The sequence below is a fragment of the Rhinatrema bivittatum genome, chromosome 4 (assembly GCF_901001135.1).
Source record: "Rhinatrema bivittatum chromosome 4, aRhiBiv1.1, whole genome shotgun sequence".
In the NCBI taxonomy this organism is placed as follows: Eukaryota; Metazoa; Chordata; class Amphibia; order Gymnophiona; family Rhinatrematidae; genus Rhinatrema; species Rhinatrema bivittatum.
In genome coordinates this window covers 180,701,720-180,725,779 of record NC_042618.1, presented here as the reverse complement: position 1 = coordinate 180,725,779, position 24,060 = coordinate 180,701,720, and the positions used below count along the sequence as shown (strand labels likewise).

General features: G+C 42.7%; 1 protein-coding gene across 1 annotated transcript in view; it reads right to left on the bottom strand.

Annotated features, from left to right (window-relative positions):
• Positions 1–687: 687 nt before the first annotated feature.
• The window catches only part of WIPI1 (WD repeat domain, phosphoinositide interacting 1), a 113,825-nt gene continuing 90,452 nt past the window's right edge, over positions 688–24,060 (bottom strand). Inside the window, 4 exon segments of the mRNA XM_029599299.1 lie at positions 688–1,200; positions 4,994–5,008; positions 5,010–5,024; positions 5,026–5,096. Coding sequence (XP_029455159.1) covers positions 1,153–1,200; positions 4,994–5,008; positions 5,010–5,024; positions 5,026–5,096 — 149 coding nt within the window. The 3' untranslated portion in view covers positions 688–1,152.

The following is a 24,060-nucleotide window of genomic DNA, read 5'->3' as shown; positions in this document are numbered from 1 at the left end:
TAACTCCTTTTAAAATTCACCTGAAAAACTAAATCTGGTGATAGTAAAATACCTACTGTACCTTGTGATCTGCTTTGAAGTGACTGACCACTCTCAAAAGATGACCCCCCCCCCCCCTTATCCATAAGACTATATTGAACAACATCTGATATTCATTTAGGACTCTTCTACAGCAGGCTAGCCTATTTTTCAGGTGTTGAATAAGAATCTTTTTATTAAGTATATTTTTGTAAATGATATTAAATGTGTTCACAAACTGGTTCAAAAAGACTGATCACTGTAATTTGTCATGACAATACATTATCACAAAGAAAAATCAAAAGGGAAGGCTTTAATGCATGACATCACCATCTGCTCTAGCCTTGGTAGTACAGTTTTTAAAAATATTTAATTTTGCCACAATCTAGAATATATACTGTAAAGCTTCTGCTGTATTTCATGGATGGCAAGTGCAAAAGGTCACAGTTCACCAACATGTGTTAGACTCCTTTCATGCAAGCCCTAAAGTTTTACTGTGGTGGGTGGCAGTGCATTGAGATCCATTCATGCACTTCCTGCTATGCATTATTGTATGAAAGGTCCAGAGCTCTGCTACAGAACATGATGTTCAGAGAGATGTTAGCTAGGAGCTGGATGCAGAAGAGCCACATTCATATTTATCATTTTCAAAGACCAAGAGAAGATAAGTACACGGAGGCATATTAACTTTTATTACTTTCCCAATATAATGCCATAAAAGGAAAAAAAAGTTTTGCACTATCCACTGCAAAAATATTTTACACAAACAAAATATTCTAGGCATATATAAAGAAATATTTTAGCAGAACTTCCTTGTGTTTGTACACATAAAATAGCATAAATTATAAAGGCTATATAAAAAAAAAGATTAAATACAAATAAAATAGGATCAGGTTAGCATTTACACTGTGGTTCTACTATGTACTTCTGTTAAATAAAATGTGCATATTCTGCGTTTATACCACACCCATTTATGGGATAAAATAAGACCACAGAAAAGGTTGTGGAAAGCATAAATTTGAACAAGCTAAAAGCAACAGAGCACCTGTGTGACTTATTTTTTCTTTTGGCCCACACAAAGCTGTTCTTCCAAATTCCAAAGCAACGTCCAGCATGCTGGGGGTTGAAGTCTCATCACGACAGCTTCGCTTTGCCCTTCTGACTTCCTCGGCACAAACTTATCTACCAAAATCAAAACAGAACGGCCTTATTCTTCCCAGCCATAGACTGTTAGGGTGTGTTATAAACAGATTTATGCACACAATGCCTTTATCTGTTACAGTAACAACTGGACAGGCCTCCTTGTCTGGATTATTCACATAATTACAAAAAATGTATATATATATATATTTTTTTTTAGCTATATTGATTCTAAGCAATACATACAGCAATGGAAAGGACTTCTGTTTAATAGAGCCCTGTCCTGCCATACTCTTTCCTTCCACTGCCACTCAATATTTCAGGGCACTGTGGGAATCTTTATGTTTTGTGAAAGTTGGCTTCTGTGGCCAGAACTGCTCTCTTAAGTTCTTAAATTGATGTGCTAGACAATAGTAGTGTCATTGCATCCTATTCCATCACTTGAAATACATGAACTTGACAGGTCCTGCACAGTCCTGGGAGTGGCCATGCTCATTAAACAGAGCCATGATTTTCAGCCATAGCCCTGCAATCTTTGGCGGGAAGGAGGACATGATTCTCTGATAAATACTTAATTAGTATAAGATGGTTGTGAGCATAATACTGAAGAATGTTAGTCAGATGTATGCTGCATCTGATGAAGTGGACTCTATCCTTGAAAGCTTATGCCTCAATAAACTGGTTAGCCTATGAGGTGCCACCCATCTTGTGTCATTTTTGCTACTCCAGACTAAGGGCCAGATTCATTAAGGCTTTACTCCCATTTTGTGTCTATGGGAAAAACCCTTCGTGAATCAGGTACCAACACTGCTATTTCTCACATTCATAATACACAATCTTCCCTCTGCAGATGTTGCTTTATATGTATAAGAACTTTTCCGCTATCAAAGGGAGGGTTCCAATAGCTCTAGGATGCCATGCATAAATATCTGCTGGGTTAAAGTTGACAAGAAAGTGTAAAAATGGTCAGTTAGTGTACTTTCATATTGCACCAGTCAGTAAGATTGACTCTCTGCTCTCCTTGAGAGCATCCATGGAAGGAAGTCAGTACACGAGTACTTGCAGTATGGCAAAAATGCCACAAAATATCATTATATGAATCGTCCATGTGACACTACTCAAAATATTTATTCTAACAACAGAAAATAATTCTGCTGGTGATAACTGACACATAGTCAGTCTGAAAAATATACCAAGTATTTTATTTATAATAAAAAGGCCTCTTAAAATACTGAATATGCATAAATACAAGCCACTATTCATGGCTGAAGGAGTTAGTACCTTTTTTTATGGCAATAACAATAACTTATCTTGAATTTTCAAAATGGGACAACGATAGGGATGCTTGTTATAGCCACTATCCATAATTATTTAAAAAAAATTGATCTTTCTTACTTACACTTCAATTTCAAACTGACTTTCAGTTCCCCTGCAATCTGATTAACCTCTGAAAATTCCATTTAACTACTAATTTTTTTTTCCCAACTGCACTAACAAAATATAAATCACAAGTTTATGATTTTGAATCCAGCTTAAGTAATGAAGGACTTATTAGTATGCAATATACACTGGGTAAAAACACCACCTTAACTAATTCTAGTGGTTATCTTACCCACCTCTTACTAGGAAGTAGGGGAGGGGGTAAAGTCACTGGTAGCTTTGCAACTAATGGTCGCAAACGGCTGCTCCCAGCAGCAGCCAGAGACCTCGCTTAAAAGATTCCTGTTTCGGTAAACAAAATATTGTCCAGCCAGAGAAGGCATTTTCACTAGCTGATCCAAGAGCTTTCCTTTTATTTTTACCAGAGTGGAATTGCTAGTCCTGTACCTTGTCTATGCTAGCTCATGCTCACTGATAATCATTTTGCCATTTGCACACACAATCTGGATGGATGGATATAGAATAGGCAAAATGCAAATTTCACAAAGATATGTCTAATCCCTACCATTTATTGAGTGGTGACCAGCAATGTACAGTGAGGACTTCAAAACTCCTCTCCCGCTAAGTCCATCTCTACACTATAATTCAAGCTTCTGACAATGTAAAGGCAATGACATATTAAGCATTTGCATGCTCTGGACCAGGCTGCTCAATATCTCATAGCATGTTTGAGAATCTCACTGGATTTCAAAATCCCAATGCTATAAACTTCTATTCTTAATTCACTATTTGGCATTATAATTAAATTGGCTGTATAAATTAAATCTGCAGACTGTTTTGTAATATTACATTATTCATTAATTGTAAACTTTAAAATCAACATTTTACTCTCTAAACACCCTCCAGGATTGGCTCCTTGGAGATATTTTCCAGTTTCTCCTTAGTTCTGGTTTCCTTCTTCATAGAGGCCCAAGATTTAATTCCTACAACTTCTGGACAGAACAAAACCCCATTTAAAAATTGAAGACATTTACATAATGCACTGCAGAATTTTGTTCGTTTTTAAATGGAGTTCCTTTGGGCAAAAAAAAAGTTGTACACTGCTTTTTACACGCTTTTGCTTGTGGAAACTGTTTCCACTCCAAGAAAATTAATCCTTTGGCACAAGATGAGCTATTTCAAAACTGTGCAACCAGCGTGTAGGTTAGGTTTGCTTTTCATTTGCCTGATCAGAAGGAGGGATAATGTTCAAACAACTATGCACAGCGACAGCTGCATGTATGTGACCATGCATAGTTTTAGTATAGTATTTTATAACATGCACATATTACATAGCATGCATTATAAAATACACGAATGCAGGCCAACACACAATACATGCATTGCATTAAAAGCTCATATTTTCAATGCATTTACACACATACTTTACCATCTATTTTAAAACATAAGCGGTTATATTTTATGCGCCAAAATAACATAGAACTTACTCGCATAAGTTGGGATTTACATGTGAAAATTGGTGTATTTTAAAACATACGATCATGAGCGACGTTACCATTTTAACCAATTAGCCCAACCAATTTGCCCCAGTCCCTTCTCCAGGTCAGAGACCTTCCTGGTTCTTCACCCTGAACTCCCCCTAATTCTCCAGACCTCCCATCCAGTCAGTACTATACAATAAACCAAATACTTATGCCAGATAATTAGCAGGTGTAAAAATATTAAAGTAAGGTGGAAAGGTGTGTGTGCAGTTCTTTTTAAAGAGCAACTTCCGTGCGTAACTGTGACCCCCCCCAAGAACGCCCCTAGACTACCCCTTTTTTATGCACGTATATGTGAAAATCCACACATTTTGCACTTTTATAAAATATGGATACATGAGTAGAGGCTACTTATGCATGTATATGCAAATTTTAAATGCATAACGTTTTGAAATTCACTTTTAAAATCTGGTCCTAAGGCTTGTTCCTTTGTGGGTTCCCATAGGACTTTCTTACATTTAGATCTTCAACTACATCCTAACTTGGGTTCTGCATAGCAGGACCAGTGCTGTCCCTCACCACTACTGACTATTTCTAGAAGACTTGTGGAGTATACCATAGCCAATACTGAAATTGTTAATTTAGTAAGGGAAGAATCTTGTTAGTTTTCTCATGTTAGCAGAATCCTACGAAAATGCCTTCTACATGTTAATGGATCTCCTACACCACTGTGTTACTATTAGTAGCAACTACAATGAAGATCTTTAAGAGGTAACAAAGCTATCCTCTGGATACATGGCATACAATAGCTAGCAAACACTCAAAAGTTTCAGGAAATCTAAGCAATGTTACATAAGGCGCATGTAAAAATAAGAGAACAGGTTGGGATAATGGCCCAGCTCTTCTGTCAGAAGATAACACTTTCTTCTTGGTGTGTGCCTGTATTGTAGTTTTTAGGGACTCTGAATGCTCACAGGAGGGAATTCGTTCCTCATCATCTAGACAACACTGGGCCAGTGGCAAACTCATGCTCCGGTATCACCTCGCCTCGAAGGGCACCGCCATCCTCGGAATAACCTGCAGATACCCAATACAAGCAATAATCAGAGGGATGCAGAGCAGAAAAAAAATATGACAATGAAGCTCCAGAGTGTACTCTCTTTTAGGATTCTTGGCATTTCAGGCAAGGCTGAGTACATTGATAAACATGTTTAACGAGGAACTTTATGGACAATCATAGATCATTCTTCTTTCTCTGTTCAGCAATCTGGAATAGCCTCTGCCATGGTTTCCAGGATAAATAAAAATTGTTTAAAACTGTCGTTAATTTTTGTTTAAAATTATAGCAATTTTTTTAAATAAAAATCTCCATTTAATACAAGGGTTTAGCACCAACAATATCATCTAATGTATTAAACTTAAAAACACAATTAATGTGTTTAATCTGTATGAGTATTAAAACTTCAGAATTAGACTGTTTCCTTCATGAAAATAGTAAGTTTGCTTACTATAATGGTGTTTTCTGCAGATAGCAGGATGAATTAGCCATAACATGTAGGTGATATCATTCGGTATCAACTAGGTGTTTATTGGACTCTATAACTGAGATCCAACTTCCATGTTGAACAGACTCCTCGCTCCTAACTAGTACAGCTTTTAATTCTACTGAGCATGTGCAAGAATTCCCACACAGGCATTGCCACATGAGCAACCTCAGTCAATATCAAAGCTAATATTAACTAGGTAGTTGACTCTCCAGGGAGGTGGCTGGCTATTTAATATGGCTTAGTCATCCTATCTATGGAAAACAGCATTTATAGCAATCAACTTGCTTTTCTGTTCATAAGCATACTGAATTAGCCATAACATATGGGGAGCAAGCTGAGGGTTACAGCAGAGTGTTTACTGAGTAAGCAACCCGGAATCCACCGTGGAGAATAGACTACTGTGAGAACAGGTTACGAAAAACTGCTTGTCCAAATTTGTCAGTTCTCAAAAGAATGTCTAGAGAGTAGTGGGACAAAGTGTATACTGACTACCACATTGCAGCTTTGCATGTGTCTTCAAGAGGTACTTCTTTGAAACAAGCACTGGAAAAGGCTGTAGCTTTCACTTGATGAGCTTTGGCCAAGTCTGTGATTTGTAGGCCTGCAAGTATGCAGCAGTTGCTGAATGCAGTCTACTATCCAGTTAGATAAAGTAGACTTGGCAACTGCTATGCAAGTCAGTTAGGATTGTAAGATTTGAAGAGCTGTGAAGATTGGGGATGTAGCTGAGTTTGTTTAATAAGCCCAGGCTTTTTTGCAATCCAAATAATGAAAGTCTTCTTTCATGTGCATTTATTTTATTTATCGAGTTTTATATATCGTCGTTCGGTTTCACCATCACAACGGTTTACAAAGTTTTGATGTTTAACAGAGTGTCCAAAATTCATATGCTTGTTTAACATAGTTATCTTAGTCATTCTAAGCATACTTTGGTTGTTAAGTTGTACAGGTTAACTTATGTGCTTTGGATTGGTTCTGTATGTTTATCTGGGCGGTAGGGAGGGAAGTTGTAGCATAGAGTCATTGGGTGTTTTTTGTAGGCTTTGGTGAACATCCAAGTTTTTTAGTTCTTTTTTGAAGGTTTTTTAAATTTTGTTGTGTTGTCTCGTTCGGTTGGGAGGGAGTTCGCATATGGTCGGGGCTTCCTAGGATATGGCTCTCTTCCGGAGTTGAGGTAAGTTTGATGGCCCCTCGAAAAGAAATTGGGTAATACAATGGATTGATACAGACAGCCCATTAAGACTTTTGGGAGAGAAACTTTAGGGTGAGTGCACAGCACCACTCTAATTATGGAAGAACATGTATGGTGGATAGTGAACTGGTGCTTGGAGATGTTCAACTGACCTCTCTAGTTGATGTTACTACCAGAAGGAACACTACTTTCCATATCAAGAATTTAAGAGGAGAAGATTCTAATGGTTCGAAAGGCAGCTTCATCAGTTGAGAGAAAGCAACATTCAGGTCCCATGGAATGGGGGTTTTGTACCAGAGGCTATAAGCCTTTCATAAATCTTGACACCAATAGATGAGATGAGATGGGTTTATTGTCAGCTGTAACAAGGTAAGCCACTATGGTGCTGATGTACTCTTACAGAAGATGTTGCAAGCCTGATTTGGAAATGAAGAGCAAGTAGATCAGAAATTGTTGGGGTTGCGAGGCATGTTGCTATTAAAATCATAAAGGCACATTTTAAAAGGTCAATGTGTGCCAAAATCAGGAGATCCGTATGTCCAGCTAGCGTGCATCGCGTGGATTTTAAGAAAAATGTGCGTACGTTCATATCTCCCAGTATGCACACAATTTTGTTTGCAGAAAAAGGGGAGGGGCGTGGTCTGGGCATGGATGTTCCTGATTTTCTAATTGAATCCAGCAAGTAAGTATTTACACACGTGCACTGGGGTCTCCTACCGTGTAACTTTACATTCTGCCATGGATGGCATGTAAGACCTGAAACAAAAAAAAAAAACTAGGCTAGTCAGAGGGGTTTGAAGGTATGGGACTAGCGGGGTAAAAGGTAGGCTAGTTAACTCGGGGGGTGGGGGGGGGGGAAGTAGCATGTCCTAACCTTTGCAGGGCAAAACTGGGAATGAAATGGGGAAACTGGTACTTGAGTCACCATACGTATCTACCTAAAATTCCTCCACTTATGTGGTAGAGGCAGCATTTGCATGCACGTGTTCATATAAAATTGCATACATATGTAAGCGTATACAGCATATTTTATACCATGCACACCATATAAGCCCGTATGGTATAAAATGGCGTGTCCATTTGCATGAGCCGGCATACGCACGTACCTGTACACCTGTTACCGCTGTTTCTCTCATAGGCTTTCCGAGTTTATGGCTTCCTGACTGAGATAAAATGTTTTCAATTTCTCTTGGCAAAAAAAATAGAGGTCTGCAATTACTCAGCATTCAACATCCAAGTTGTCAGTCCCCAGATGAATGGGGAAGACTGCTGGAAAGTGATACAAGATGTACAAATAACATTTGTCTGAGCCATGCTAGAACTATGAAGATCAATCTAGCTCTATCCTGTAGCATGTGAAGAAGTTGACCATTGGTAGATCCCCATAAGTTGAATTGGGTGTTGGCTGCTGATTGCCAGAGACTGCTTGTGCCAACGGAAAAACTCTTAGACGATCCTGTAGCATATTGGAGATCCCTGGAAGATAGATAGTTTATAGAACAGCTTGGTTCCTATTTGCCCATTACTAGATCTTTAGCACTTCCTAGCAGAGAGCCCACGACCCTGTGCCTGCCTGCTTATTGATATAAAACATGGCAACTTGGTTGTTGGTTTGAATCAAAATGCTCTGACCTTGGGGAAGATGTGTGAAAGTTGATAGAGTGTATCTGATCACTCTCAGTTCCAGCAGATTTATCTGAAAGTGACTTTCCTTGAGAGACAAAGTGCCTTGAGTTCAAAAACATTCTGTGTGGGCATCCCATCCTTTTATGGAAGCATCCTTCACTAAGATTACTTGATGGGGGAAGAGTGCAAAGAGGGGCTCCCTCTTGAAGTATGTAGGGTTCCAACCACCAGGATAATTCCTATTTCATGTCCCTGGAAACTTGTACTGTGGTTGTCAAGGGTTGAGTTAGTTGGTCCCATTGAAAGCACAGACCCCACTGCAGGTGACTGATATAGGTTAGCGGAACTACATGAATGCCTGCTGTCATATAACCTAAAATGACAAGAATCACTCTGGCTGTCTGGTGCTATGAGGTCAGTAAAGCGAGAATGAGTGATCTCAGCATTTGCTTGTTCTGGTGGTAGAAAAGCTCTCTCCTGCAGAGAATCTCTACATGGTCCAACAAACTTTATTTTCTGGGTCAGCACAAGATTCAACTTCTCAAAATTCACTAAAATACTTAATTTCTGGAGAAGTTGAACTGTCTTTTGCAGTGAGTGTAACACTTCGACTCGGGAGCTGGCTTGTGATTAACCAATCATCCAGATACAGATATGGGAATACTTGGACTTCCAGACACTGTAGGTGTGCAGCTAACAACGCAAGGCATTTAATGAAAAACTCTCAAAGCTGCCAACAGCTGAAGGGAAGTACTCTGTATCAATAATAGGAAAAATCCACTTTGAAGTGAAGGAAGCATCAGTGGTTGGAATGGATAGGTGTGAGAGCATATGCATCTTTTAGATTAAGGGCACACATCCATTCCCTCTTCTGCATGTAGAGAAGAGTCGTGCTGAGAGAATTTATTTTGAAGACAGAGTTTTGTTAAGTGAGATGGATCTGGACTGAGAAACTAACAATGAGGAAGTGATAGTAGCTAGAAGAAATGCAAATAGTACCCAGATTCCACAATCTTGGAGGACCAAAGGTCCTATTGTTATCCTCCAGGAAGGTCTGGATTCTGTCCCCCACTGGAGAGTGTAACTGATAAAAATACAGAAGAGTCAAAAACTAGGCCCAGATTTTGGTTGGGCCAGTGGCATTGTCTTAGGCTGACTGCATTCACATTGAAAAGGTCTAGGCAGAAGCTGCTGCTGTTGTTGAGCTGGAAGCCAGTACCTTTGAAAAGACTGGAAAGAGCATCTCCCAAAGTATGGCATCCTAGAGTAGAAGGGAGCTTTTCGAAGAAGGCAGTTCTTAGGCCCTGTGGAGAGAGATTGGACTGCTACATTTTGTTCTTTTATTTAAGCGACCATTTCTCTGAGTTTTTCTCCAAAGAAGGGCTCCCCCAGAAAAAGTACATCTGTCAACGTTTCATGAACGTTGTTGCTAGTGTTGCTGGCTCTTAACCAGGCCATATGTTGAGCTCTTATGGAGGCAGATGAGGTACATGATATGCCATCAAATGAAAATACAGCTCTTCTACATCTAAAAGAGGTTTTGAGGATACTAATTTCTGCCTTCTACAGGTTGAAGGAAAGGTTTAAGTTTCCTGTATGTATTCATGCAGATATTGCACCATATAAAATTGGTGACCAGAAAAATAAGCAGTTAGCATTGCGCTCTGAAAAATTCTTTCCAAAACTGTCAAGAAGCCTGGGTTCTTTCCCTGGAGGCAAATATGAATAAATTGTTTATTTTTTTCAGTGCGGTTTCTATGACGACAGACTGATGAGGTAATTAGCCCAGTACAAAACCAGATGATTAATGCACTCTACATTTGAGATCCTTGCCCTAGGAACACAGGAAATAGGGTTTCCCACATTCTCATTTGTTAATGATTAAGAAAGCTGTGACTGGAAGAGACACTGATTCCGATATTTGTAGGAGACCAAAGATCTCCAACTGGGGATCTTTGTCCTTATGTATATTCACTCACTGAGCACACTGTTAACCCTCGATTGGACGCGCGTTTGACAAGCTAGCGTTACCCTTATTCAGTAAGGGTCCGAAAATGCAACGTCCAACCCCCCCGAACCTAATAGCGCCCACAACATGCAAATGCATGTTGATGGCCCTATTAGGTATTCCCGCGCAGTTCAGAAAGGAAAATGTGCAGCCAACCTGCACATTTTACTTTCAGAAATTAGGGCCTACCCAAAAGGTAGGCCCTAATTTCTTCGGGCACCGGGAAAGTGCACAGAAAAGCAGTAAAAACGCTTTTCTGTGGCACCCTCCGACTTAATATCATAGCGATATTAAGTCGGAGGTCCCGAAAGTTACCAAAAGTTAAAAAAAAAAAATTTGAAGTCAAAAGTAGTAGTTGATCAGAAATCCCAGTGAGTGCAGTAGCCGTATAGTGAGATCGAGGGAGTCGAGGGCCCCTTGTCTTGACTGGCTTTTATGAGCCAGTCGTCCAGATATGGAAAGACGTATATGCCCTTGCGGCCATAAATGTGCAGCCACTACTACCAGGCGCTTCATGAACACTCGGGGCGCTGAGGTGAGGCCGAATGGCAGTACTCTGTATTGATAATGCCTGTGAACCCACCACGAATCACAGGTTCTTGTGATGAGGAGGGAAGATTGCAATATAGGCATATGTATCCTGAAGGTCCAGAGAGCAGAGCCAATCCCTTTGATGTAGCAGAGTAGCATGGTGCCCAGGGACACCATCCTGAACCATTCCTTGCAAAGAAACGTGTTTAAGGCACGGAGGTCCAGAATAGGCCAGAGGCCTCCGGTAGGATTCTACTCCAGGTATTAGGAAATACCTGGAGTAGAATCCTTTCCCCTTCTGAGTCAAGGGAACCGGTTGTTCAGCTCTGGCATTCAGAAGGGTTAAGAGTTCTGATCGAGAAGTGTTGTGTGATCGTCCCGGCTCCACGCTAGACTGGGTGGGGAGTCCGGAGGTATAGTTGAAAAAATTTAGATGGTAGCCGTGGTTATAATGGACAGTACCCACTGGTCCATGGTAACTGGGTGCCAATTGGTTGCAAAAGTGGCAAAGGCAGCCTCCCACTGGGATCAAGGGGAGATGGCTGCCTGGCTCTCTGGAAAGGAGTCAAAAATCCAGTCGCAGGACCAGCTTTGTGGAGCTGGCTGCGCTTTAGGTGTCCTTGCTTGGCGTGCATGTCCTCTCTGGTCGAGCATGGGACGTGGGAGGTTAATACCTACGTGGGTCTATAAAATTGTTTCCTGGTGCCTCTGAGGTGACAGTTTAAAGTTGACGCAGGGTCCTCATGATGGTCCTTTAACTGGGGCACTGCATCTTGCATCTTATCTCCAATAGGTTTTATCTTGTACAGGGGAGATCTAAAAGTTTGTCCTGCACCTCCGGGGATAAGGCTGAGGCCTTGAGCCAGGCCCAACGCCTAGCACTAAATGCCCACTGCTGAGACACTGGATGCCGTCTCAAAAGAGTCGTAAGCAGCTTTGACCTAGTGTTTACCTGCTTCCAATCCTTTTTGTAAGATGGAGGTCAAGATCTCTTGCTGCTGTTGTGGTAAGGTCTTTGCAAATTTCTGGATTTGTTTCCAGAAATTTCTGTTATATTGGGTCATGCATAACTGATATGCTGCTAATCACGCTATCAACATGGACCCTTGAAAGACTGCATCTCCTAATGCATCTAATGGCTTCTGTTCCTTACCAGGAGGAGCAGGAGTGTGGACGAGATCTTTTAGCATTCTTTGGGCTGATTCCACCACTACAGAATGGTGGGGCAGCTGGCTCTTTTGAAAGCCTGGGGCTTGCTGAACCAGGTACGTGGCATCGGTCTTTCTGTTGACTGGAGGTACAGTACCTGGATAGTCCCACAAGCGGTGCAAGAGGTAAAACAGTACTTCATGTACTGGTATCACCATTACCTCTTTTGGAGCATCTACAAATTGTAAGACCTCCAGCATCTTGTGGCAAGCGTCTTCCTCCATCACCAATGGAAATGGATAGTTTCAGACATCTCCTTGACAAAGCTTGCAAAGGAGAGGTTTCAGGAGGAGATCGACGCCTTTTCTCTGGGGGTGAAGGCTCCTGAGCGCAATTCCTCGGATGAGGAATGGTCCAAGGATGCTCCCTCCCATGGATCATAGGGAGTTTCTTCCTCACCTGTTGGTAATTCTGATGGAGGAAGGATACCAGAGCCTAGAGGGCGAGAAGGCATCGATGGATATAGAGGTGGCATCGATGGATGTACTTTTTAGGCCCCTTTGCTGGCACTGGCATCGAAGGAGTCTGTGCCAGCCTCGAGGGCACCGAAGCAGATGAGGTACGCTTAGGCACAGACAGCCCCGATGGCCCTGGAATGGGCTCCGGCATCGGTGAATCCCATGCCGTGATAGGGCCGGAAGTCCCTTCTTCTTCTCCGAGGAACCAAATATGGGAATCAGGACCTGCGGAGGCCTCGATGGTCAACTCGGCGCCAGCGGTCCGATGGCATGGTTGAGTTGGCAGGGCACTGAGGGTATCCAAGCGCTCGAGGAACTGTGCGAACATAGAGGGCACCGGTTCCAGCGCCGGTGGCGACTTAAAAGCCCTGAAGGGCATTGAGCGCTGCCTCTTGGACCAGTTTGTCTCAATTCCTCCCTGAAGGCTGGCATTGATAGCACTGCGCCTGGGGTAGAAGGTAGGCTAGGCATTACTGGATGCTCCACAGTGATATGTGGAGGCTCAGTACCATATCTGTGTGGGGAACACCTCGGCGTCCTGGGTACAGAGGAGTATGGGGGCTTCTCTCCCCAGACCCTCTTCACAGGCGGCTCGGTGGGGAATAGATGCCGACACCGGGCAGGGACGCACATCAGTGCTGGTGACAATGTTTCCCTCGGTGCTCAGTCTGGTCCTTCTCCGGCACCAAGGGATTGACGACACAGATGCCTCGAGGGTGTCTGTGACAGACAGTTACCCACTCCGCGATGTTCCTGGAGAGGAGTCTCCGAGGTCGATGGACCCTCTCCGGTCGGAGCCACTTGAGCTAGAGTCTATGAGTAGAGCGTTTCGACGCAAACAAATGCTCCACCTTGTCCAGTCGAGCATGACGGCCTTTGGGGGTCATTTGTGCGCACTGGGGCATTGACAGGCATAGTGCGAGGGGCCTAAGCACAAAACACAAACATTATGCAGGTCCATTATGGACATGGTCCTCGGACACTCGAGGCATTTCCTAAACCCAGTCGCTATGCTGAAAAATGGCGGGCATATGGTCGGTGACCGTCGGGCACCGAGGTGGTAAGCAAACCGAGAAACAGACTACAAAGTACGGGAAAAACACTTACCGAGCATCGGAGGGATGGAGCGCGATGGGGGACCCTGGTGAGGAATTTTTTAAGAAGTTAAACTTCAAATATTTCTGTGAGGAAAGTTGTGAGAAATTTCTCACAGAGCTCCTAAACCACGAGGCAACTGCCTGCGTGGAAAAAAAGAAATTGAAGGGGGACCCCTGGTGGCCACAGGGTTAGTGGCATGCTGGGCAGACTCAGTGTGCCAAAGTTCTAGAAACTTTGACAAAAGTATTTCGTGACAGGTCTCCATCTGATGATGTCACCCATATGTGAGGACTACCATCCTGCTTGTCCTGGGAGAATAACCATTAAAATGTAATTTACTTCACCCACTGAATACATATCTTTAAAAAAGTGCAGATGGAAAAAAATGATATAAATCCAGGCTTTGTTTGATATTTCAAAAATCCACCCTGTCAATTTCCTTTTTTCTCTGATTTAAAAAACCCCAGGACTTCATCCGTATTAGATTCATTTTTGCAGCTTTTTCTCATGTTTCAGGACAGGGATTTTTTGGGGTTGTGTTTTTTTAAACTAAAACATGCAAGAGACCATAAGTCTTAGTAGCACTATTGTACCTTTATTCAAATCATTTTATGAAACAACCAATACATTTTCTTCCTAGACAAACTATAAATACAGTCAAAACATTTCTACACTGTTAACAGCACAGTGCGCACAAAGATATGAAGGAACATGCAATTTCATCGAAATAGCCAAGGTAAGGAGAAGTTCTCCCCCTGTCTTCCACCCACAGATCATGAGTGCATATTAAGGCAATGACTAAAATAACAAACAAAACATAACTCGGATACCAGAAACAAGGTGATGCATTTTTTTAATAAACGAAAAAAGGGACAAGAGCATAGTTAAAGCCTGACGTGACCTTGAGCTTCAAGGAATACATTTAAATCTGATTAGAATGTCACAGGCCCTTTCTAGCCATGAAAGTAAATAGTTCCATATAGATGAAAATTTATCATCTTATCACCAGTTTCTATCATCAAATGCACTCCTGATTTTTCCACATTGTTTAATTCTGGTGGGGTCTTTTCTAACCAATTAATTAAGATGCACTCTTTCCAATCAAACACGCTTCCAGAAAACAGTTCTATGCTGCCCTTTCACTATCAGCATAGTCAAAAATGCAAAAGCTTAGGGATTTAGTCATGCATAAACCTATGACACCTGTACTCACATTCATGACTCTACCACCCCCTGATCTTGAAATCAAACAAGACCATATACGATGACTAAGAACATTATGGGTCTGCATGTTTTGGGCGGGATGAATATAAATTCTGTACAGAATCTTAATTGTAGCTCTGAAAGGCCTTCAACTGAGGAAAGCCTCTCTGCACATGATCACTGAAATTTCATAACCAGAATCAGGTCGCCATTTAGTTAGCCAATTTCAACTTCATGGTTTTGTATGTGTAAGCAAGATTTTAGGAAACATGGGAAATTGGTAAGTTTAAACTATTAGATCCAGCAATCGTACTAAAAATGGGATTCCTAAAACAAAAAAAACCCACCACAATTTCCTCAGTAATAGAATCAAGGTAATGCCTTACTTGCAGAAAGGTACAGAATTCTTTACTATCCAACTGAAAATTATATTTAAGCCACTGAAATGTATGAAGGGTGCTAGGATCTGGCAATAGAAAAATCTTATACCAAACTTAGCCCAGTCTTTTCCATTTGTCAAAAACTCTATATTGGCGTTGTACCCCAAATCAGAATGCCTCTGAATTGGCAGCAAACCTAGATAGTATGGGGAAGTCCCAAATCCTTTTGTGCCACTCTCCATGCTATCTGGACAGATTTGAACAAAGCACGCCTCTTAAACTGTATTTAGAGACCTTTGATAGTGCAAGGTTTAAAAAAAAAAAAAAGAAAAAAAAAAGATTTGCCTGCCTCTGTCTTAAGAGGCCATAGAACATAGATCTGAAAAATACCAGATAAATGCATTACTTTGTTAAAAGTAGTTTACTTATTGTAAACAGTGTACTCTGTAGACAGCAGATGAATTAGCCATGACATGTGAGTGACATCATCCAACTGTGCCAAACAGATCCTTCCCTCTAGCATAGGAGTTTCCACTCATATGCTGCCTTGTAAACTCCTCAGTGGACTATAGAGCTTAGCTTTAGCTAAACAGTAGACTCTCCTTGGAGGCAGGCAGGTATTAAGCATGCTAATTTATTCTGCTGTCTATAGAGAGTATTGTTTATGTTAAGCAAAATATGCTTTTCTCTAAACAAGCAGGACTGAATTAGCCATGACATATAGGGAATCCCAAGCTAAGGGTTACTCTTCAGAGAATTTAAAGAAAAAGCACCTGGCTTCCATGTGGAAAGTGGACTACTGGGTGAAAAGGCTGCGCAAAACTGCTTATCCATAGGGTACTGTTATTTCTCGTAAGATTGTCCAGATAGTTGTGGGACAAGGTGGTGTGCACAGACGACCAAGTTGCAGTTTGCAGATATCATCGATAGAAACAGCTCTCAGATGAACAACTGAAGTAGCCATAGCTCTGACTTGATGAGCCTCAATAGAGTCTGATCTGTAAGCCAACTAGTGTACAGCAGTGCGCAATACATTCCACTAGCAAGTTAGAATGATACATTTGGTAACTCCAACTCCCAGTTTATTAGGATCATAAGACACAAATAGTTGAAAGACCTGATGATGTTGTGGTTGTGTTCTCAAATAATAAGCATGGGCCTTAACAATCTAAAATGTGAAGGGTGATTTCCCACCTATATGCATGAGGTCTTGAAAAGAACGTGGGCAGAACGATTGCCTGATTGATATGAAAAGCAGAAACTATCTTAGACAGAAATTTCAAATAAGATGCAGAGCACCACCCTGTTATGGAAGAACAGAAGGTTTGGTGAGGAGGAGACTAGGGCCTGAAGCTCACCAACTAGTCTCAAAGTCATGGCTATTAGAAACACCACTTTCCACATGATGAAGCAGACTAACAACTCAAATAAGTGATTCATTATTTGTGCCAGGAATACATTAAAGTCCACGGTACACAGGGTTCAAGACCAGTGGTTTTATATACCACAAACCTTTCATGAATTTGGAGATTAATGAATGAACAGAAATGGGTTTTCCTTCCACCTGAGAATATGCAGCTATTGCATTAAAGGTGGACTTTCACCAACAATGTGCTGAGGCCTGAGGTAGATCAGGAGATCAAATACTGCAGTAAATCCTTTGGGGTACAGGTAAATAGAGCTAAAGAGCTTGATTGACACATAAGAAGAAATGCTTCCATATGAAACTAATTCTTGCTGGCAGATGGCTTTTAGGCAAAATCATAATATCTTCAATTTCCTTAGAGAGCACTGAGCACTCAACATTCAGACCATCAGGTTGAGAGCAGGCAGGTTTGGATACAGCAGATAGCCATCCTCTTGCATTAGAAGTGACTGATCTGTCCCCAGAGGAAATCGGAGGATGAACTAACAACTTGATGAGCTAAGAGAAAGCAAAATTGCTTATCTTGTAATAGGTTGTTACCCCAGGACAGCAGGATGTAGTCCTCACATATAGGGTGACATCACTGACGGAGCCTAGTGCAGGAAAACTTCTGTCAGTTTCTAGAAACTTTTGACTGGCCCTGTGAGGCCACTGAGCATGCCCAGCATGCCATGATATTCTCTGCCACAGGTGTCTCTCTTCAGTCTCGTATGTAGCAATAAGCTTTAGCAAAAATAAAATAATAAAGGTATAAGACCCAACTCCACGGGGTGGCGGCCGGGTTTCGTGAGGACTACATCCTACTGTCCTGGGATAACACCTATTACAAGGTAAGCAATTTTGCTTTATCCAGGACAAGCAGGATGCTAGTCCTCACATATGGGTGATTAGCAAGCTATAGGCCGAGTCATTTTGTAGTGAAGCAACAGTGAAAAATTGTTGGTGAAAATGAGTCAGCTGAAAATCACAGCAGATTGGATGTAGAAGGAGTTGGGATTAAACTGGAAACAAGTTCTTTAAGACAGATTATCCGTAAACTGAATCTTGTCGCCCTTGTTTGTCCAATCAGTAATGAGCTGCAAATGTGTGAAGAGAACTCCATGTTGCTGCTTTACATGTGTCAAGGATTGGCAACTGAGCGATAGTGTGCTACTGAGGTTGACATTGCTCTTACTGAATGTGCCTTTACTCGCCCTTGGAGAGGAAGGCCTGCCTTTTCATAGCAAAACTTGTATGCAATCTGCTAGCCAATTGGATAGAGTATGTTTACCCATTGTTTTACCCGGTTTGTTTGGATCATAGATACAAAGAGTTGATTGGATGTCCTGAGAACTGCAGTGTGGTTTAAGTAAAAGGATAGTGCACGTTACAGTCCAAGGTATGTAAGGCCCGTTCTCCTTGGTGAGAATGAGGCCTTGGAAAGAATGTGGGTAAAACTATGGACTGGTTCAGGTGGAATTCCGTAACTACTTTGGGAAGGAATTTTGGGATGTGTACGGAGAACCACTCTGTCATGTAGGAACTTTGTGTAGGGTGAGTACGTGACAAGTGCTTGTAACTCACTAACCCTTCTAGCTGATGTAATGGCTTTGAGGAAGATAGTTTTCCATGTTAGAAATTTAAGATCACAGGAATCTATGGGTTCAAAGGGAGAACACATGAGCCTTGTTAAAATCAGATTCAGGTCCCATTCTGTGACTGGTGGCCGAATTGGTGGTTTAAGGTGAGTTAAACCTCTCATAAATCTACTGACGAGAGGTTGCGTAGAAATTGGTGCATCTCCCAACTTTGTTATGGTAAGCTGAGATTGCACTTAATGTACCCTTACAAATGAAGTCTGGAGACCAGAGTCTGAAAGATGGTATAAGTATCTAGTAGAGAAGTTGTGGGGCAGGAGAAAGGATCCATGTTCTTTGCTTTGCACCACAAAGTAAACCTTTTCCATTTCGAAGAATAGTTCTTTCGTGTTGAAGGTTTTACGTGAAGCTAGAAGCACTTGAGATACATTGGTGGAAAGGTTGAGTGGTTGTAAAATCAAGCTTCAACATCCATGCTGTCAGGGAGAGGGATTGAAGGTTGGGATGGCGCAACCAACCCTGATCCTGATTTATGAGAGTGGGATGTACTCCCAGGCGAATGGGATCCCTGACTGAGAGGTCTAGAAGTGTGGGAAACCATACCTGTCGAGGCCAATATGGGGCTATGAGTATCATGGACCCCTTGTCCTGTTGTAGTTTCACTAGAGTTTTGGTTATGAGCGTATTGGAGGATACGCATATAGTAGGCCTAAGTTCCAAGGGCAAGCAAAGGCATCCTTGGCTGGCTGGCTTTTCTGTTTTGTGCAGAGAGCAGAACTTGTCCACTTTGCATCACATCTCAATCACAAAGAGATCTATTGCTGGTTGACCCCACTGTTGAAAAATCCTGGTTGCTACTGAGGGATCCAGGGACCATTCGTGTGGTTGGAACTGGCGACTGAGTCGGTCCGCCACTATGTTGTGAATGCCTGCCAGATAAATGGCCCGGAGAAACATTGAGTGTGTCAAGGCCCAGTCCCAAATTTGTGCAGTTTCTTGACAAAGAAGATACGAGCCCGTACCTCCTTGTTTGTTGATGTACCACATGGCTACTGTGTGGTCCATTTGGATCAGAACAGTCTTGTGTGAAAGGCAGTCCTTGAACGCATGCAGCACATAACGTATAGCTCAAAGTTCCAGGAAATTGATTTGAAAAGTTGCTTCGAGTCTTGTCCAAGTGCCTTGGGTTTGGAGGTTGTCTATGTGAGCTCCCCAACCGAAGGTGGATGCATCTGTAGTCAACGTTACCTGTGGGACTGGTTGCTGGAAAGGTAGGCCTTTGCGCAAGTTGTCCTTGTTTGCCCACCACATTAGAGATAATCTCAGTTGGGGGGGGGTCACTTGAATTGGATAATGTAGTGGTTGAATGGCTTGGATCCATTGTGATCTTAAAGTCCATTAGGTTATTCTCATGGCCAATCTTGCCATAGGAGTGACATGAACTGTGGAGGCCATGTGGCCTAGTAAAGGTTAGAAAGTGATGAGCTGTCACTTGTTTCTGTGAGTAAATGGATCTTGCCCAGAGGGAAAGTGTGTTTGCCCGATCCTCAGGTAGAAAGGCTCTTGAGAGGATGGTGTTCAATTCTGCTCCGATGAATTGAAGTAGGTGAGACGGAGTGAGATGGGATTTTTGATAGTTGATGAGAAAACCCATGGATTGAAGTAGAGAAATTTGTCGACGGAGAGAAGTGAGAGCTCCTTGTTGAGATTGACTTCTGATGAGCCAGTCTAGATATGGAAAGACATGGAAAGTGTTTGTGCAAGTGTCCTGCTATTACTGCCAGACATTTTGTGAACACGCTGGGTGCAGAGGCTAGTCCGAATGGCAGAACTCTGTATTGGAAATGTTGATGGCCCACCATGAAGCGCAGATACTTGCGATGAGGAGGGAATATTGGAATGTGAGCGTAAAGCATCTTGAAGATCCAGAGAACAAAGCCAATCTCCTGTTTGAAGAAGTGGAAGCATGGTGCCTAGGGAAACCATCCTGAACTTTTCTTTCTTTAGAAATTTGTTGAGATTTCTGAGGTCTAGGATGGGACGTAGGCCCCCTGTTTCCTTTGGAATGAGGAAGTAACGGGAGTAGAATCCTCTGCCCTGCTGAGTCCGGGGCAGTAGCTCTACAGCCCTGGCTCTCAGAAGGATGATAATTCTGCTTGTAGATGAATTAGTTGAGATTCTTGCTGTGGAAAGAAACTTGGTGGAGATTCTGGTGGAATTGAGAGGAAATTGAGTTTGTAACCTCGAGAGACTATGGAGAGTACCCATTGAGATCTGATGTTATTCTTCGCCAATGTGTGTGAAAATAGGATACTCTTCCTCCTACTGGCAGGTCTGGTTGAGGATTCAGGAGATGGATTTGTTCTCTGATCTGGATTTCAAAAACCCGCAGCTGGGCCTGTCTGAGGAGGAGGTTGCGGGCAAGTTGTCCTTGGCTGCCTGGCCTGGGAACGCTGTTGTAGCCTAGTTGGCCTACTCCTAGAGGCTTGGGGGTATTATCGTCTTTGCCTGTAGTATGGGCGTCTGGTTTCTCTCCTAGGTGGTTGACGAGGAGGCTGTATAGAGGGTTCTTGTGGAACCTGTGACAATTGACATAAGGTTTCTGTATGCTCCTTAAGCTGATGGACGGCCTCTTAGACTTTTTCACCAAACAAGTTATCCCCCACACATGGCAAGTCAACCAGTTTATCCTGGACCTCAGGCCTAAGGTCCGAGGCCTTAAGCCATGCCCATCTATGAGCAGTAATTCCAGTAGCTGCTGTTCTGGAGGCCGTCTGAAAACTGTCGTAGGCCGCCCTCACCTCATGTTTTCCGGCCTCTAGGCCTTTATGGACTATGGCCTGTGCTGCCTCCTGAAATTGTGTAGGCAAGGAAGTGACAAATTCTTCCATCTGCTTCCAGAGATTCCTCTGATACTGTCATATACAGTTGGTAAGAAGAGATTCTGGCATTTAGGATGGCACCCTGGTACACCTTTCTACCAAGGGAATCGAGAAATCTGTGATCTTTACCAGGTGGGGTGGAGGAATGTGGGTGAATACGCTTTGATTTTTTCTGGGCAGATTCAACTACAACAGATTGATGTGGTAGCTGTGGTTTTTTGTAACCTGGAGCTGCCTGTACCAAATATGCAGTGTCTACACTCTTGTTTACTGCTGAGACAGAACATGAGTGCTCCCAGATCTGGTGTTGGAGATCCAAGAGTACTTCATGTATTGGAATAGCCAATACTTGTTTTGGTGGGTCAACAAACTGCAGAATTTCTAAAGCTTGTTGCCTTGTATCTTGTTCTGCAGTCAGCTTAAAAGGAATGGTGTCTGCCAAGTCCTGTATAAAGGTAGAAAAAGACAAGTCTTCTGGTGGGGACTTTTTTCTTTGGTCTGGAGATGAAGGATCAGACATGAAGTCCTCAGAAGATGTGTCAGTCTGCTGATGATCCCAAGAGTCATCTGGGTCATCTCTATATGGAGATCTTAGGGAAGACCTGGGTGGGTGATGAAGGCCTGAGGGTCCTAGCTGTGGATCATCAGAAGGGATTAATGGAGACGTGTCCTCCACTGTTTTTGGTGGAAGTTTGTCGATGACATTTTGATATCTCTGTAAGAGTCATTGAAAAAATGCCAGATCATGGGGTTCAGGATCGCCAGAGGGTGGTTGCATCGATGGAATAGTGGTTGGTATCGATGGAACCGTTGTTGGAAGTGCTGGCAATGGTGTCTAAGACGCTGATGGCGTTGGCATCGGCATCGATATTGACCTGGAAGAGGTTAATGGTATCTGTGCGTAAATCGATGTCGATGCCGTGATGAACCTCGGTGCAGTCATCGATTCCATAGTCGTCCTCTGTGTCTACATCAACACCAGCAAATCTACCGGCATCGATGCAGTGTGCATCGGAATCAGCGAGTACGCTGGGGTTGGTTGATTTTCCTTTAAAGCCAGTAAAACCACTTGTCTGATGACATCAGACAATTCCGGCGTTACAACTGATGGAACCAGAGCAGTTGTAAGCGGTGGCGGAGGCTGAGGTGTCAGATCCTGCACAGAGCCCTGTGGAGGATCAGGCATCAATGGTTGTAGAGGAAGAGGCCCAGGCGCTGAAGGGACCGATGTTTCTTGGTTCCGTGGCCGCTTCGCCATCGATTCCTCCTGGGGAATGGATCCGGACATCGATGGACGTCGATGTCGATGCTTCGTTTTATGTTGATTGGCAGACTTCGTCGATGCCATGGACGACAGTGGGGACGAATGATCTCCCGATCCTTCTGGGCGAGGTTTTTTAAGTAAGATGCATTTTGAAGCTCCGGCCGAAGACGACTTCGATGACGTCTATGGAATAAGTTGTAGGTGGAACAAATGTTCCATTTTTTCTTGCCTAGGCTTCCTTCCCTTCGCTGTCATCTCCGCACATTTTGGACAATTATTCACGCCATGTTTCTCACTTTGACAGATGTTTTCCCGCACTAGGGCTCCTTCAGTGACTTCACCCCATATGTGAGGACTAGCATCCTGCTTGTCCTGGGATAACTAGGCTTGTGTGGGCCAGGCTGGAGCAATGAATAATAAGGCATGCTCTATCTTTGAGCACCTTGTATACCCATCCTCATTGCTAATGGAAGAGAGAATAATTATTTATTTATTTATAAGGATTTTGTACACAGACATTCGCGTGGAACATCATGCCGGTTTACAATTAACAATAAAGTTGGAGAAATTACAATGAACAGGGAGATGGGAAGGGGAGAAGGCTAGAAGGAGAGAGAGGGAGAGTAACAGAGGGAAAAAAGCTAGTGATGGAAATTCAAAAAGGAACAATAAAATGATAAGGTGTGGAGAACATAGCTTCTATAAGTGATTACAACAAACTGGAGATGAGTATAAGCAAAAAAGGAATTTACAATATGTACAATCATTATGATTACAAAGAAGAATGGATAAGTAAAAGCAATCTTACACTATGTACTATCTTATGTGGACGGGGTGTAGGGATAATTACAGGAAAGGAAGGCAGGGGACTGAGGAGGGATAAGGGGAAAGGGGGGAGGGGGGAGGGGGTGGCTGACTGAAGGTGAGGAGGGGGGTAGAGCTAGGTTTGGTTCGAGTCGGGATAGGCCTGCTTGAACAGCCATGTTTTGATTCCTGTTTTGAAGTTACGAAGGGAAGGCTCTAGACGTAGGTTGGTGGGTAGCGAATTCCAAAGGGCAGGGCCAGCCCTTTGTCTTGTGATGGTGTGGTGAGCGGTTTTGAGTGTTGGGCAATGAAGGGTACCTGCTAGGGAGGTTCTGGATGGGCGTTTGGATGTGCGGAAACGCGGCATTTCCTCAAGCCAGGTGTGGTTGTGTTTGTACAGTGTGTTGTGTAGAATCGTGAGGGTTTTGTATTGAATACGGAAGTGGATGGACAGCCAGTGCAGGTCCTTTAGAACGGGGGTGATATGGTCCCTTTTACGTGTGTTAGTTAAAATCCTGGCCATAGCATTCTGCAGGATTTGTAGGGGTTTTATGGTGGAAGCGGGAAGGCCCAGGAGAAGGGAGTTGCAGTAATCCAGTTTAGATAGGAGGGTGGTCTGAAGTACTAGGTGGAAATCTTGAGCATGCAGGAGGGGTTTAAGTTTTTTTTAAGAATATTAAGTTTAAAGAAACCCCCTTTTAGGAGAGTGTTGATGTGGGGTTTGAAATTTAGATGTTGGTCCAGAGTGACGCCTAGGTCTCTGACAGAGTGTAGGGTGGTGTTAAGGGAAGTGTTGAGAGAGGTGGCTTGGGAAATAAAGTCATGTTGATTAGAGA